The following is an 18,510-nucleotide window of genomic DNA, read 5'->3' as shown; positions in this document are numbered from 1 at the left end:
TTTTAGTTTTAAAAGGTAGGGGAAGGGGGTGAGATGACGAATCGCTAATTTTTCTAACAAGGAGATGTTAACTCTACTTTCGAATGAGCTATAGTGCATTTGAAAGAGGAGATGAAAAAATAACCGTGTTATGATTTTTGGGTGAATGGGCTTTAGTTTCTGAGAAAATTGCACCAAAATATGTGCATTTTTAGCCGGTAAGGTAAGTACAATGGAAAGCCACTTTTCAGCATGAAGCGCGGTGGCCACAGGTGCTAACTGCGCGCTTACTGTTTTGCATCAACACGCGAGTTGCATTTAAAATATGTCCATGTGCGAGAATTTAATAACATTATAGAAATTTATTAAAAACGCAAAATTTTAAAGAATAAAAAAAATAAACTTAATTGACATATAGACTGAAAAAAAAAAATTGTTATATCTGATCTTGAACTCAGCTCGCACGGATGGCATCAAAACGTTAGGCACACACTTAGCACCCGCGGCCACCGCGCTTCATGCCAAGAAGTGGCTTTTCATTGTACTTACCGGCCGAAAATGCGCATATTTAAATGCAATTTTCTCAGAAACTAAGGTCCATTCATCCAAAAGCCAAAACAGGGTGTTGTTTTTACTTTACCCCTTTTAAATGCACTATGGCTCATTTAAAAGTAGAGTTAACAGTTGGGATCTCTTTGTAAGCTAATAACAGATTTTGATCCGATGTTGAACTAATTAAAGGCTTTAGATAATAGTAGATTATTTGTGTAGTTTGATTTCAATCTGTCCACAAAAGTGGATAATATAATAAAAAATGTGTTTTAAGTACACTTACATGTAACTTTTTCGAATTTGTTTATAGGGAATGATGATAGTTATAGTAAATACTTTTGGTTTTTTGATAAAATCATATAGTATACTTAAAAACGTATATACTAATACATTTATATATTTTATTTATTGCAATGTAATATTTTTATTAATAAATAAATAAGTAAGATGCGCCAGATGACGCATTTGTACTTGCAGATTATGTTCTGCAACGAATGTAATTGCATTAATGTTATGCAAATTAAGTTTGTAATTTGTGATACTGGTTATACTGGTAATCTGTAAGTTATATTATATGCAATTTATTGATTTTGTTATTTTAGAAAAATAAAGTAGTTGTATTATTAATATATTGTTAAATATATTAACAATAGATAAACAATAGATAGGTTACAATGTTACTTAATTCTTAAAACTCTTCAATACTGAAAGTCGTTGCCCATATAGAGGAAGAGGGAGGCAAGATGACGAAATTGACACGTTCTTAGAAAATCAAAATTTTTAAAAATTTTTATGCATCTAACAGCTTTTAATTTTTATGGTTGATACAAAAGTTGCAAAATTAATTTTTGCAAAATATTTTTTTATATCAATATATTGTCAGTTAAAGTTTAAATTATAGAATCAAATGTAATTTGCGTCGAGATAATTTAATTTTATTTATAAATTATTTATAAATAAACGATGAACGATAACTAATATTTTTTTATTATTACTCAGGGGCATGATTTTATACAATATATGTCAAGGTCAAGTTGTTCGGCATCTGTTATTGTAAATTATTACTGTTTATTTTTTGCCTCTACAATATGTTAGTACATTGTCAATTCCCATCTTCCCCAACCTTTCCTGTTTGTTTTATTTTTACGCACCTATAACTAAACACAGGAATAAGGCCTGGCTGTGACCTGACAGAACTGGACACGTGTTGGGAGCCAAAGCTGTACCGTAAGCAGAGTAATAAACGGACTTTTACATCACCCATGTTGGCAGACGCTACAATGAGAAGACAAAATCATCCTCCTCTAGACAATACGACCAATAGTTATATACCACACGATCCTAATTTATTACCTCCGACTGTCACGATACATAAAGGCCGTAAGAATTTTAAAACATTTATATTATATAAAATAATTTATATTATAAAAATTTATATAAAAGTTTTTATTGTATTTTTTTTTATAAAAAATTTTTACAATTATAATAACATTATAATTATAATTATAATTTTTATAATTTATATTGTAAACAGAAATTACATACCATCCACCTATGGATGAAAGTATACTCTATAAAACGCTGAAAAACGAATGCGAACCGCCAGTAATGTTTGCCATCAATCGGAATCTTTATGCATATGTAAAAATAACCAATTGTAAGTATAAAAAAATCATGTTGTTGATAAATTTATAAGAAATTATCTCATTGATGTAATTTGTGTAGTAAATTGCTGCGTAAATAAGATCTGCTGGAATGTAACGTCAAGAGGTCTCGCTTGTATTGGTCAAGATGAAGTTATTTTATTAATCGAAGTTTTGCCAGATGAAACACGGATTCCAAAAGATCTTCTCATGTTTATCAATCAATTATATCTTGAAGCTATTAAAGGTAATATTTTGTGTGTGCGAGCATGCATATTGAATTGAGTTGATTTTAGCAACTAATGGGAGAAAATTATAGAAAGTGATATAGATGATAAAATAAGACGAATATCAAGAATAAAATTAGCATTAAGATTTTAATTTTTTAACTATTAATCTTATCTAACCATTTGCTGTCAAATTGTTAGCAGACTGCTAATAATTTCTTACGAAATCAGGTTGCCAAAACCATAGCTTACTGTGTCCTCGAATGCGTCCAAATTGCAAACAAAAATTGTTATCAATTTCTGAAATCAAATTGGGTGCAACACCAAAGCAGATCTGTCGCTACTTTTGGTGTTTGTCGTTAATCTGTTATCAATACTTTCAATAAATCTGTTCACCGTTTACTATTATGTATTTTGATGACAGATGTTGCTAAATATTTGCTGAATATTTGTGTTACGTCCGAGGGACTTCACGTTTTATTATCCGCTGACTTTTTAGAAATAAATAAGTTAGACGAAACATTCTGGGACTTATCTGCGGTGGAGGGGTTGCAAAGCCAAAAAACTTCGGGTCACGAGGGTGTCTGATTCTTATAATCAGAAAGAGCCAGACCCTAAAGTTATTAAAATTTGGCGGGGATCAAGTCCCGTCAAAATAAAAATTTAAGGAGTTATACTACTCAGCAAAAAATTTTTTTCCGTTTTTTTTTTATTGGCTTAAATGATGCATAAACTATCTAAAAATGATATTTCAGCATAATTATAAGTGGAAAACATTAAAAAAAATTTTTACAACTTATTTTTCGAAGCGCTTTGAAATGTTTAAAAATGTCACTCCGTCACGCGCAGCATTTTGAAGTGTTGTAGTCAAGTCAGTATTTTTATATAGGTAGAAGTAAGTTATACTTTCTCAAATTAAGTGTTAATTAAATGCGAATGAAAATTTAAATGCCGTCGTTTGGATAGTAGCGCCGAAATCGGTATCAAGCAGCAAAACTGTTATTGATATAGCGACTAACGTTGCTGCAATCACTTATAATGATAGTTTTCAAGAATTACTTGCTATAATGAGTACACTTGAACTGAATATTAGCCACGAATTTTATAATTATTGTATGGAAATTGATGAACGGCGCGTTCAAGCTGCAAACTGCTCAGCATCAATAAACAGAAAAACGCGCGGAAGGACTTTCATCGCTCAGAAAGGAGGCTGAAGAGCAATATTTAGGCTTGGAAGAAATTTTTTACGGTCCTGGGATAGCAGAGTGAAGGTAAAAAAATCAGCAAGCCGATATTTTCAATTTTTCATATAGTAAACATGTTTTGAAACTTTAAACGCGATTATCTCAGAACCATGTTTTTCAAATTGGCGTGCAGCATAACTCGGGCAATTTATATTCGATTGACTTGAAATTTGAACTGTAGCTTCTTAGATAGATTATCTATCGAAGTACCAATGATTTTTACGATCAATAAATAATTACATTTTTTATAAACGATTTAAAATCAATTTTTCATCGAAAAAAGTAATTTTTGTTTTTAAATGCATGCCAAATTTGTAAAAATCAATATTTTTTAATAATCGTTGGTACTTCCCAAGAAACACTAATATAGAATATAAAAAAATTTGTTTTATCCCTGTAGATGCTGTATGAACATTGCTACTCTGCACGCCGTTTATCTCTTCGAAAAAAAAGCGTTCTTAAGTAACTTATTGCCACGACGCCATTTTGTACTTTAAATAAAAAAAATTTTTTTTGTATATCTTAAAATTTATATAATAAACCCTGTAAACTTTAGTTTAATTGCTTTATTAGTAGTGGAGAAAAAATTCATAAAAAAAGCCTCTTTTTCAGCACGCCTGAGTAGTATAACCCCTTAAATATTTACGCAGCGTCGCCGGCTCTCGACAGTTTAAGAACATTTACGGAATTTTTTTTACGACCGCCAATAAGCGCCAGATGCAATTTAGATTAGCCGAAAGGGATGAGACGCGTTTGGTTTCCGAAGTAATAATAAAAGAAAAATACGAACACAGTCAACGTTTATCGAAAGAAGACCAGGCTACTTTGGAAAGAAAACGTCTGGAAACTATAAAATTTTTTTCCCTCTTTGAAGCCAAACACTACTGTCAACCCTGGGAAACAGTGCGACTAGAAAACATAAAATTCCCGTGTTTCTCTCCTTTTTAGATAAGAACTCTTGAAACTTCCAACTCTCTCCTACTAGAACTTGAAGTGATTCGGGCGGAGACAAGGAAAAACGGGCCAATAGTTGACCATCCTAATAAACTAGTGCTTGAGCCTAGTTGTCCTTTTCAAGCCGATTTCCGAACGCGCCGCCTCCTATACCCCCACTACCGCGCGCGGCCTTAACGGCCGAGCCGCCGATCTTGCCCGTACGCTTTGTCTCAGGAGCAGCTCTGTATAAGAAATAGTGCCCTGCACCACAAAATTTATTAAAATTACTTTAAGTAAATAATTTTTGTTTTTATAAACAAAAAAGTACTCATTTTTTTATTACTAATTTATTTTATGTAGTATAACAATATGTAAAAACATAATATGTAAATTAGAATTTTGACAATAGTTTTTTACATCACCTGTGAGGTACTATTATTGATGCGTTTTTTTTTAAGTGGTTTCTTCGGTAGACCTAATCCACTAAAAGATGAAAATTAATATACAGCTTGGCAGGAAAACAAAATTTTATATATTGTAAGATATATAAAAACGACAGGAAAATTAGAAGAATGCCAAACTATATATTATATTTCATCTTTTAGTGGATTAGGCCTACTGAGAAAACCACTTAAAAAAAAGCATTAATAATAATACCTCACGGGTGATGTGGAAATTAAACTATTGTCAAAATTCTAATTTATATATTATGTTTTTACATATTGTTATACTACATATAAAATAAATTAGTAATAAAAAAGTTAGTACTTTTTTGTTTATAAAAACAAAAATTATTTACTTAGAGTAATTTTAATGAATTTTGTGGCGCAGGGCACCATTTATTATACAGAGCTGCTCCTGAGACAAAGCGTACAGGCGAGATCGGCGGCTCGGCCGTCAAGGCCGCCCGCGGTAGTGGGGGCATAGGATGCGGCGCGTTCGGGAATCGGCTCGAAAAGGGCAACTAGGCTCAAGCACTGTAAATAAACATTTAGTCCAAAACCAAGCCACCTATCCAATGAGGAACTTTAAGAACTACTTCTCACGCAGTCCTGAAAAGAATCTTGCCAATTAGAACCTTTAAACCACTCACATCTAAATTCCCCTTTTAGGAGAATTACTATAAAAACGCGATCCGAAAGGATCCTAGAGCCTTTTTAAGTCCCATCTTGCTGTGTTTGGTAGTAAAACGTTAAGTTCATTCTTTGAAAAAAGAGATCTCGACCTTAAGTTCGGGAAAGTGCGGTCAGCAGTTAAGTGCCTTACTCGAAAATTTCGATCTTGCGATCGCGAAGGTGTCCCCCTAAAAGGGTTTAGTTCAAGTTCAAGGAGTGTGAGTACAGCTCCAGGATCTAAGCTCCAGCCTTGAGACTGATTCCATCGGTAACGGTAACTCACCACCAACCCGAAGAGGGCCCCTGCCGAACATCAGATTGAATTTTTGCAACGTAGTGAGTTCTAAAATATTTAATTTCTAATCGGGTTTCTCTTCTTAAAGACAAACTAAAATAAAGAAAATAAATTGTAGTGAAAGCCGTTTTTTCTCTAAGCGAAATCAGTGGAACGAGAAACGGTATCGTTGAAGACAAATCAGATGGGTCCGTGGTCTATTGGACACAACATATACGGAATATTTAAATTCGCTGAATCCTGCTTCACCTTCCTCACCCCTCGTGATACCCAGAGTGATCTCCGAGACATCCCCTCATCCTCCTCCCCCCACTATTCTCCCATCAGCTCCCCCAAACCTGAAATCCTGTCTAACCCACCTTCTTCCGCGGACTCTACCTCCAGCATAGAATTCCTCGAGGAAGTTCCTGCTCCCCCGTTCCGTCCACAGTTTTATTATTATTATCCCTTATACGACTCACTGGAGTCATTGATATGCAGCGAATTCTTTATGAAATCCGATCCGATCTATTCTCACTTACGCGAATTTTCATTAAATTATCACTCCATTAATCTCGATATATTATTCTCTGTTGTATCTTCTCTCACTTCCACCATATTCCGATCTTCCTTCCCCACATTCCTGATCCCTTCTCGATTTGACTTTTTCTATAATTTTTTTTCTCCATCTACCGTCATAATACAAGAGATATCGTAAAATCCTAGTCTTCTCCGATTACACCCATACATACATATGTATTAATAAATTATTAAATGCGAGCGTATTTTAAACAAATGATCATCAGGCGACCTCAGCTCTAAACTATCACAAATATATTGCGGAAAATTTAATAAGTAAAGTTAAAATGCGTTTAAATGCAATTCTAATTTCAATAGTTTAATTCAGTCCGTAGCGTTACACGTCAAATGTGTTTAAGTTCAATTCCAATTTTAATAGTTTAATTCAGTCCGTAGCGTTACACTTAGAATTCGTTTAGTTTTAAAGGAGAATGTTAAAAAAGTCCCCGATTTTTGGCTCTCTTCCGGAACCTTTGATAGCAAAAAGTTGTTATTTGGGTTCCACTTGAAAATAAAAAAACAGCCTCACATGCCAGAAGTACAAGGAAAATAAAAATTTTCAGGTTTTGTCGGATCTTTTTCGAAAATTGGATAACCACATAACGTGCTTGCAATTTTCATAAATTCGATGTTTTGGAAAGGTTTTCTATTGAATATTTTATATTGAAAGGCTACTAACCATAGGTATTTGAATGCTAGAATGTAAAGACAGTATATACAAAATGGCGTCCGTAATATACAGTTCTAGTATCCTATTTTAAAGGATTACTTCGAATAACTTCTTAATTCTTGTTGAGAGTTGCGCTAGCTTGATCAATTTTCGATGGGAATCCGAGAGGATACACAGAGAAATAAAGTAACGTACACACTTTATGTGGAATTCGAGGCACAACTTCTTTAATGAAACGCTAGTGATACAAAAACTGTGTGTGTGTCAAAAGGAAAGATGAGTGAATGTGAGATTAAGCGCAAGAAGTGGGAGAGGTGGGGCATAAACCATAGAGAGTAATGACTCGAGAAAGAAACTGGACAAAATGCATGTGAGTGGCCCAACAGAAAAATGTCCGTGTTCCGCGCGTGATGTCACGAATACTCCAACAATTCTTAAAGTTGTGAGTTTTCGTATTTGGGGGTTTTGAGGTCGCTGATTACGAATCCGAAGTTAGATTTTCAAAAAAATGTGAAGAGATGCAACTAGTCAAGGTCTGTCTATGAAAGCAAGAATTATTACAATCTGACCACTAAAGACAAGATGTGAAAAGATCCAGCCAGTCAAGGCAAAATCTGTCTCAATTGGGTCAATCATAGCAAGGATTGACAAAATTCTGTCTGTCAATGCAAGAATCATCACAATCCGGCCACTAAAGGCAAAATGTGAAGAGATCCAGTTCGTCAAAAAAAAAAAATAGTGAAATGTAATTCTCTTCTCTTTTTAAGAATTGTGAATCCTTAGATATCAATATAGTAGAACAAAAACAATTAAATCTTCCGACAAGTGCGTGTAAGAGCCACAAGGAGACTTTCAGTCTTTAAGTCTTAAAGACTTAAAGTCTCCTTGTGGCTTTTACACGCATTTGACGGAAGATTTAATTGTTTTTGTGACATCTCCGGTTTAAATCATTCTAACTAATTGTAAGACATTATTTTGAATTTTGGATTGACAATGAGACACAACACGTTTATGAATTCGCTGTCACGAAAATCGTCAATGGTTGTTGTCTCGCGAATAATAATACATTTATAATCCGCACTTGAAAAGGACCAAATCCCATGGTTGAAACGTCGTAATTGGATATTGAATGGAGAATTTACCAGTTTGTCGACATTAAGTCTGTGTTATTCTTTGATTTTAATTACTGATGACAAAAAGTTATCTTTATCTTTGATTGTTTATGAAAATTGTAAGCACGCTATGTGGCTATTCGATTTTCAAAAAAAGCTCGACAAAACCATAAAAATTTTTATTTTCTTTGTACTTCTAGGATGTGAGGTTTTTTTTTCTTTTCAAGTGGGACCCAAACAACAACTTTTTGCTATTATCAAAGGTTCCGGAAGGGAGTTAAAAATCGGATTTTTTAAACATCTTTTTTTAATTTTTAAGCGTTACACTTAGAATGCTCTTAATTTTTATTTGTTTGATACGGTTCTTAGTATTATATTATAAATGCATATTGTTTAATCCGGTTTCTAACATTCCACATAAAATATGATTTAACCCCGAGTTAATCGTTTTCATTGGAATACAAATTAGTGAAGATGCTTTATTTTACGAAATTAAATGTACTATTATTGAGTTGTAATTTCAAAATCAACTTTTCTTCTGTGGCTTCAACACCTCCATTGTAACTAATTCATAAGGTAAATGATACAATAAATACTTTGTAAATTTTAAGCAAAACTTTATAAATTGTTTGAATCTATTTACTTTGACCTCTCTTCATCCCTGAATTGTATCTGGTTGGAAACGGGTTATAGCTGACGTCATTCGTCACGCTGATCCACATTTCCAGTCGTAAAAGTGCGTTCAACCCCAGGCACTTTTTCCTTTGCCTGAGCACATGCCTGCGGGACTTACAAGGGAACCTCGCGAACTTGAAAATTCTGATTTTAATGAAACTTGGCATAAATGTAGAGGGGGTAAATACATGAATTTAGAAATTTATCGTAGCTGCCCATAAACGGTTTAAAGAGATGAAACCACCCTTCAAAGATTGAGACATTTTTCGTTTTCTCGATATATCTCGTAAACTAAACAAAATATTAAAAAATGTTTTATACAAAAGTTTTACAATAAAAGTACTTCTGTCTAACTACAGTAATTAAATTAAAAAAAAAAAATTTTTTTTAACAATTTTTTTTTAATTTTTGAAAAAAAATTTTTTTTTTCAAAATTTTATTAATGTAGTTAGATAGAGATATTGTTACCATAAAACTTTTGTATAAAATATTTTTTGATATCTCCAATACTTTTCGAGATATATCGGAAAAAGCAAAAATCTGCTCTACACTATGCACTGAAAAAAGCATGAGAGAATGCGATAGTACCGCGACGGAGAACGTTAAAAAATATTTTAAAGAAATTTTTTATTAAGGTTTATTTATGATATTAAATATAATATGAGATACTAAAAATATAATAAAATAAAGTAATATAAATTAATAATATTTTGTATAATATAATAATATGTAATAATATAATATAATAATGTCGCACGTGAATGCATGTTGATGTGAGTGAGAGAGAAAGAGTAAATAATATTAATATAATGTAATAATATAATAATATAATATAATATAAAATATTTATCCAGACTTTTTGGTCCGGATCCATTAGCGGTGACATGTCAAAGAGTCGATTCCTGATAGGAGTATGATTTCCATCCCTAAAATGTCTGCGGTGGTGTACTTTCAGCATGCTCTGGAAGGACTTTTGATATATTGTATAATATTCTGGAAAAATTATTTCGTCCTTCCGTATTACGATTTATACATAGAGTTTCTCTACAATATAAGAAAACATTTAAATTATTACAAACATTACTAATAAACATTATAATTATCTGAATAAAAATAAGAAATTTGTTACTTACGAACAATTTTTATATTTCGTAGTGTTTACAATTATGGCATTCTTCAAAAAAAGATACATGCAGAAATATTTCATGCACCAGGAGCAACGTATTACAGCAGGTTCACCACATGTGGAACAACGTGGAATTTCCAGGTATTTAAAAAGATTATGGAATCGTGGAAAGGATAGCTGTATATGAGTTAACGAGAGTTAAATTGTAATTTAATGATATTATTTCTTAAATGTAAATTAATATCATAATTTAACAATGTAACTCGATCACTAAATGTCTTCACAAAGTTTTTCCATATTCTAAATCCATACACGTCAAGGGATTGAATCATTCCTGTGGTTTTTTTTTGGTATTGTTAAAATCCGTACATCTTTATCTTTAGATGGCATAAATTCTTGTAGACTAGCGGGACAATGACCGCTTCAAAAATCTAATAATAATACACTAAAGCTTCCAGTTGAAGGTAGAAATACATTTTTGAACCAAGATTGAAAGTAGTGTGTAGTTAATTTTCCTGATTTTGATAAACTCTATGTATAAATCGTAATACGGAAGGACGAAATAATTTTTCCAGAATATTATACAATATATCCAAAGTCCTTCCAGAGCATGCTGAAAGTACACCACCGCAGACATTTTAGGGATGGAAATCCTATCAGGAATCGACTCTTTGGCATGTCACCGCTAATGGATCCGGACCAAGAAGTCTGGATATAAATATTTTATATTAATTATATTATTATATTACTACATTATATTAATATTATTTACTCTTTCTCTTTCACTCACATCAGCATGCATTCACGTGCGACATTATTATATTATATTATTACATATTATATTATACAAAATATTATTAATTTATATTACTTTATTTTATTATATTTTTAGTATCTCATATTATATTTAATACCATAAATAAACTTTAATAAAAAAATTTTTTTAAATATTTTTTAACGCTCTCCGTCGCGGTGCTATCGCATTCTCTCATGCTTTTTTCAGTGCATACTGTAGAGCAGATTTTTGCTTTTTCCGATATACCTCGAAAAGTATTGGAGATATCAAAAAATGTTTTATACAAAAGTTTTATAGTAACAATATCTTTATCTAACTACATTAATAAAATTTTGAAAAATAAATTTTTTTCAAAAATTAAAAAAAAATTGTTTTAAAAAAATTTTTTTAATTTAATTACTGTAGTTAGATAGAAGTACTTTTATTGTAAAACTTTGTATAAAACATTTTTTAATATTTTGTTTAGTTTACAAGATATATCGAGAAAACGAAAAATGTCTCAATCTTTGAAGGATGGTTTCACCCCATTAAACCGTTTATGGGCAGCTACGATAAATTTCTAAATTCATGTATTTACTCCCTCTACATTTATGCCAAGTTTCATTAAAATCAGAATTTTCGAGTTCGCGAGGTTCCCTTGTTAAATCCTATTGCGTCTTTTCCTATCCTTATCTCTAAGAATAAGATTTCACAAACCCTGGACGTAACATCTGTATGTTGTAATGTTTGCAACAGTGTTTGCAATGACAAGATACGTTTCCCATTTGCTGCCTTTTTGGCAACAGAATCTGTTGCCAACATTTGTCACAGCAGAAATGGTTATTAAGAAATATTTTAATATTTACGTGAAAAGTACCTAAACCACTATAAAAACCAAAATATTATTAAAAGCGAAGTAATTTTGTTATTTTTTATTTTAATTTCAATGTTATTGTCTATTTTTGGCTTATTTTTTATCTAGAATTATTACTTAAAGTTTTTCCCACTTCTTATGTCAATTATAAAAGACTCCACACATGCATTTTATGGAAAATGGTCTCCCAGAAATTTGTTCAAACTTTGAAATTTTGTAATTTATGATAAAATGCCAATTATAATAAAAGTCTCAATGGTATAATTCTTCAACTATATTATAGTTAAGCAATTTGGAAGATGTTAAAAGTTTAGTAATCATATTAATACACACTTTGTCGAAAAAAATATATAATAATTGAAATAGAATGTAATAATAAATATTTAATAATTGATATGAAAATATTATTAAGCTAAGGTTTGCTTCGAAAAATGAATTTTTTTATTTTTTATGAAACAAAGGAATTTTAGTTTATGAATGTTTAGTTATAAATATGGCTGTATTAGTTTGAATTAAAATATATGGAAATTTGATAAAATTGTTTTAAAAGGTTGTTTCAAAAAACAAACATCGGTTAAAAAATTTTTTCAATTTAATATTTATGAAAAAGTAGTTAATTTACATATTACGTATTATATACACGCAAAAGTTAAAGTCGATAGGTTTAGTTTTTATGAAATTGTATTAATCCTCAATGCCTATCGTGTTTTTCGGCACCCTCTATCCTTACCTATAGGTCGTTTTCGCCCTTATAACCATATAAATAATGGTTTAAAAAATCTGAAAAATTTCATGTATACTCTTCAAACATTTCTCTTTAAGAAACTATCATTATATTATCCCCCTCTTCTAAATTTTATATATATTTTTTAATAAACAATTTTAATAAACAAAGAGAAAAATTGGTAAAAAAATTAATTTAAAAAAAATATATAGCAATGGTAAATATTTTGAAAAAAAAATTTTTTTAATCAGTTTCTGGAAGGAAAAAAGTTCCTTTTTACGAAAAAAATGTCTGATCAACGTAGAATGAAAGCAGATATTTCAGCATATAAAAATTGGTATTTTTTGAGAATGATAAATAGTGTTGTAAAATAGGGAACATCAATAAATCTATAATAATTTTTTCTGCTTAAAGTTTTAACAAATTATTATTTAATACATAGTAAAAATACAAAACATTATGTTATAAAAATAGAAAAAGAACAGAGTTTAAAAGCAGCAATTTAAACGATGATCATCGCAAACGGGTTTGTTGCACGACATTGATTGGTTTTTTTATTATTTTTATATAAACAATAAAAACATCTTTTTTTTTTAAATTTATTAGTTAATGTCCAAGCTTCTTAATATTTGCCGAATGCTAAATTTTATTGGTCTGTTTAAAGTATTCTGGATTTCTAACCTGCATTGTACATGTTCAACTTAAAATATATACATAATTATGTTTTAAAATATATGTACGTGTCCAAAAATACTTAATTAGCAAAAAAAATTTTTTTTGAAAAAGTAATTTTTACTTACATAATTTCTACCTATGAGTTGAAAACGTCCTATTTGAATTTTACTTGGCTGGCGTTTGGAGTAGAACAAACGGACCTGGTTTTTTGCACTAAAAACTCTTCCCCCTCCAAAGTTTTTTAGTACAACTTTGATGGCGCTAGCATCACGGTTGTACGAGAAATTAAGAATAGTAATTGTAAGCAGGACGAAAACGTCCCACAGGGATTGAGGGTTAACTAACTTAAAAAAAATGGTTTTTATAAAACGTGTTTAAAGTTAACGCTGTTGGCAAAACATTAAATGATTGTATGTTGTAGTATAAAAAAGTACCTACATCTTTATTATTTTCATATTTTTTATTGATAAAAATCTTTCAGGAATTTAGAATTTATTTTCAAAATCTAAAAATAAAAAAAAATATTTAAAATATTAAACATTAACAAATAAAATATTCCGGGACTTATCATATAGAGTATCTGCAGTTTAAGTTGGAACTGTCAATCTAGAACGTTTTTCACTTGTTGAATTTGTAGAGAACTGTAGACGTCATTTTTGCATTTAAATTCGAAAAATTATCAATCTTTAATGTTATCAAGAAAAATAAAATTATATTTTCTGGAGAGTTGTGCTTATTAAGACTTTTGATTGACATTTCATGAATAAAATTTAAAATTGGAACGAATTTTGCTGGAAAACAATTTTGCGTAAGGATACTTCAATAATAACAACAATTCATACTTTGTGTTGCAACTAATTATTTTTATTGAATTTACTTTTCTAGGTAATACAACAACAGAACTCGGTTTTTCATTATATCAAGGTACTAACCTTTTGGGTTCGCGCGAACATGCAGGATTTCTTTTTATTCGCCAGACATTGCAATGTTTACAAAAGATTATTTTGCCACCTGCACCTTTTTTGATTGGACTCTTGATTCACAGGTGAATATAATAAAATTTCTATTTATTATAATTTTTATCTAAGCGTTTTTACAAGTTTTTAAGATTCTCTCTCTCTCTCTCTCTCTCTCTCTCTCTCTCTTTTTCTTTCTCTCTCTCTCTGTCTTTGCACACTGACTGGACATGCCCGAATCTGTAACACATAAAACATTGTTTTACATCTTAGTATACATGTGATCTTATCTTAATTTTAACTAAACCTCCTAGAGTGACAAGAAATACGGCATCATGTTTTATCTGAATGTGACTATTATATTGTTAGTAATTACGCTTTCCATTTGTCATATAATTCCATTCGCCATAATGTTATCAAAAACACTTGTAACATATATGTATGTATGTAACATAAAAATGTACGTTTTCCTTAATTTTGATCCGCTATTTTGAATTTAGGGATCTCTGTATTAAAACATTATTAGAGATCTCAAAAACTACTGGATGAGTTACCCAGAAGCTAGTAGAAGCTTTAACTGATAATTTTTTTTGTCTTATTAACTCTGTTTTTGGATCGACGCAATTTTTAATAGACAAATAACGATTTTTCAGCACTTTCCTTAAGTCTTAAGGAAAAACGACTATCGTTTCTACATCTTATATGATTCATAGATACCTATGAAATTTGTATTTCAGGTTCTATTTTTTGTCGAAAAATTGACCCTTTTAACATCCTTCTTTTTTAATAAGTAAATTGATAGAATTGATACTAATCATATTATTTTCTATTTGCAAACAATTTTTAATAATATAATTATTTAAAATATAATTATAAATAAAAATATTACAAAATATTATTTAAATTTAATTAAATTTAATCTTTTGTAGTCACTTAGTGTCCAATTTTCAAAAAAGTTTAAGGTTTGTATCTAAGTAATTTATTTTGTAATTTAGACTTTGCATGCTATCTAGCTTTAGTTTAAGGTTTCCTCTAAGCGTCTTGACACGTGACATAAGCCGAAGCATGTTAATGGGCTTGTGGCAATCAACCGCACAATACACGTTTTAATTTGGGGTCTACTCTATCCCCAGTATGACTAAATTCTACTTCTTAACTTATCGCTGATCCGTGAGAATTATCACCAAATGTTGGGCGCCAGACGCGCACCTCCGTTGCGTCGAATTACCAAATGATCCCGCGAAAATAGTACCAAGATCCTGCTTCACGCTTGCTCAAAGTAATTAGCCGGCCGCTCTGATTTCAGTAGAGGGACGGGGCGATATGCCGCAGGCGAACGTTCGCTCACATGAGACGAAACAAACAATTAATTTACACTCCTATTGTAGAACAAATTAATAGCGTGTTTATTCGAGAGAAAGAAAATAATAATTAACAAGATAGCAAAGAAATTGAACAGAAATTTTGCTTAACGCACAAGTTACAGAGTTTAAGAGGGAAATCGAAAATAACAGACCCAATCAGAAAGCGCGAAAGGAACAGCAAAAATAGAGGGCGAGAAATTAATGGTAATGATAAGACGTGATTGCGAATAACGCTAGATATCAACGGAACGGGATGAACAAAGATAACAATGACTCAAAGATATTGGAGGAACCGGAGTTCTATGGACAATTGCAGTGCAAATGCGCGACGCACGCACTACAATCGGACGAGCACGTACCTCGTGCGTGCCACGGGATGGCGGCCGCGCTACCGGCCTTCTCCCGCAAACGGATACTCTTCTCGCTACTACCGGGAGCCATGATCCTTGTTGCGAGTGCGCACGCAACGCTTCGATACGCGAATCCTAGCCTCCGCGAGCCCTCGGCGACCCGCTGCGCATGGGAGTCGATCGCTCGTTCTAACACTAATTAGTACGTCCTTGCGTACTGCACTACACCAAAGAGCTCGATCCCAGAACGCGAGCGCGACTCGCCGACTCGCGAGTGGCTTTACAATTCTCGCTCTCATCGGACGCTGCCTCGTGCTCTCGCCACGATAATTCAGAGGACGGCTGGGTTGCCGAAACAGTAGATATAACGGCTGGTGCGGAAGAGAGCGATCGAGACGCGAAGTGCTCGATCGCAAGTCGATGGTGCTCCCCACGCAGGGAGTGCGCTACATAGCTGCGCATGTTAGCCAATAAAAGATACGCGTTACGCGCTTCGCGACAGCTCGCTCTCAACGACGTACGCGACCCAATTTCGCGAGGTGTCCTTCGATTGCGAGGCCTTTGATTCTTCTGCCTTGCTGGCGGCCCTCCGGTTCATCTAATCTCTCCGAGGCCGATACGGGAGTGTGTAGCTGGAGGGTCCTCCGCTGCTACTAGCCTTGTCCGGCTTTTCTGCTGTGACGCCTCGTCGAGTTTTCTGCTGTGCCGCTTTTTCCGCGGTACTTTCCTCGTACCTCGGCTCTGTCCTCGATTTTCCTTTGCTCTGCCAAGGCTGAATTCCTGTGCGATGTTCTTTGGTGTTTTTCGACGAGTGAGGCGCCCGATACGCAAAATATAAAGAAAATATAATTAATAATCGCAAAATAATATCGCTAATGTAGCCCGCCGAGGATCGCGATACGCTCCCCGCACCTTCCGGCCGCTCTCGCTAGCGCGAGCTCGGGCTTTGTGACGGCGGAGGGACGCTACGACGCCGCAACAAAACTGCAACGTTACAGTACATGTATTGTTACGCGCGGCCGCGGGCGAAAATGAACACACTTTTACACTTTACTTTAGATTTTCTAAAAGATTTTATTAATTATAATCTTTAGTGTTTCACAAAAATATCCACGCGCGATCGGGCTATAACTTTATTGTTTATTAGCGTTGTCAAGCTTACGACAGCTGACAATGCTCTTCCAAAAATCAATATATCTGACTGTTGCAACAATATATTTTTTGTAATATATATTGTATATACAAAAAAATATATATATTTGTGATATATATGCGCGCGCGCGCGCACACACACACACACACACACACACACACGCGCGCGCGCGCGCGCAAGATCGGTATGCGTATTATAATTCTGGTCAACGCTCACATGTGAGATCACGCCTGCGAGATTGGGTATGGTAGTTCGAAAAGGGTTTATGTCCCCATTTGATAGTATGGAGGGGGGAAAGGCATTGCATGTCCCAGCGTGCCTAGCTACAAAAAAAAACGCATGACGCAGTCAATAGGCAGTCGCATTGCAATCGAGTTATGGGCTAGTTTGGAAGAGGAAAAAGCGGCACAGCAGAAAACTTGACGAGGCGTCATGCGTACTAAATATCTTGTAAAAGCGAGAGCGATCGTACTCGCCGAACAAGGCATACGCTCAGTTATCAAATAAACACGATTCCTATTACCATCAAATTTTACCCGTTGTATTTTATCTACCAACGCCTTGCATATATATTGCGACCGTGCTTACGAGCGACGGTTAACTTCGCCCCTGTCTGTGTCGCCTTTTGCGTCACCCAAATGACGGCGCGACAGTGGTTTCGTATTTATTACTCAAAAGGATGAGCTCCAAATACGAGAGAGCGTATCAGTCTTTTCGAGCTTTGTAAACTTGGTACCTGACATGAAGCGAATTGTTTCTTAATTTTTTTCGAAAGATTTTCGTATGTAGTCGAATGTAGTTATACAACATTTATTTTGCTTGTAATAGCGCAGAAAAAAATATCGTGATTTAAAACGTCATCCCCCGACTTTGAAATAAATCAATTTTAACGATTATTATTTATAGAAAATCGTCTGTAGTGGATTTTAGTACAATTATTTCCGTTTGTAGTTGAACGCGCGGTATAATTATTTAAACAAATTATTGATAGCGAATTTTGTAATTTTAAAGATAGCTCAAATCTGCTTGTGGTACTCGATTCTGAATCGTTTGTAGCTTAAATTCGATTGCGGGATATAAATTGTTTAAATAATTATACCGCGTGAACGGTTAAATTACGAACAAAAGCAAAATTACTACAAATGATTCTGAATCGAGTCCCGTAAACGGGTTTGAGCTATCTTTAAAATTAAAAAATGTAATATCTATAAATTGTTTAAATAATTATACCGCGCGACCGATTCAACTACAAACGGGAGCGTTACTAGGCAGTACGCAGTATGCGCTCTAGCGTAGGGCGCAAAATTTAGAGGGTGCTATGCAGCGATGCCAGTTCAGATGCTCACGTCAGCAGAATTGCACGAACGGTGGAAGATCTGTTGTCTTTCTCCTTTTCTGAGTAGCGCTAAAAGCAAAAATTTTTTAGTTTTTTGTCTTTTCAACTTTGTATTGAGGTGCACGATCAATTTCCAGCGTAGGGGCGTCTAAGTCAGACAATGGCTCCGAC

General features: G+C 33.2%; 1 protein-coding gene and 1 long non-coding RNA gene across 5 annotated transcripts in view; both read left to right on the top strand.

The window, feature by feature from the left end:
• LOC105832055 overlaps positions 1-18,510 on the top strand; it is a 130,221-nt gene that overhangs the window by 89,892 nt on the left and 21,819 nt on the right. For 3 of the 4 annotated variants that reach the window (XM_036287439.1, XM_036287440.1, XM_036287438.1), the window contains 4 exons: positions 1,699-1,911; positions 2,066-2,188; positions 2,257-2,421; positions 14,066-14,225. In XM_036287439.1, coding sequence (XP_036143332.1) covers positions 1,699-1,911; positions 2,066-2,188; positions 2,257-2,421; positions 14,066-14,225 — 661 coding nt within the window. The remainder of the gene's footprint in view (positions 1-1,698; positions 1,912-2,065; positions 2,189-2,256; positions 2,422-14,065; positions 14,226-18,510) is intronic. The other variant, XM_036287441.1, reaches the window with a different exon arrangement.
• On the top strand, positions 2,428-4,428 carry LOC118645736. Its single transcript, XR_004963417.1, has 2 exons — positions 2,428-3,672; positions 4,046-4,428. It is a non-coding gene; the product is annotated as an uncharacterized LOC118645736 (long non-coding RNA).

The sequence above is a fragment of the Monomorium pharaonis genome, chromosome 5, assembly GCF_013373865.1.
Source record: "Monomorium pharaonis isolate MP-MQ-018 chromosome 5, ASM1337386v2, whole genome shotgun sequence".
Lineage (NCBI taxonomy): Eukaryota > Metazoa > Arthropoda > Insecta > Hymenoptera > Formicidae > Monomorium > Monomorium pharaonis.
This window is presented reverse-complemented; position numbering and strand designations above follow the sequence as displayed.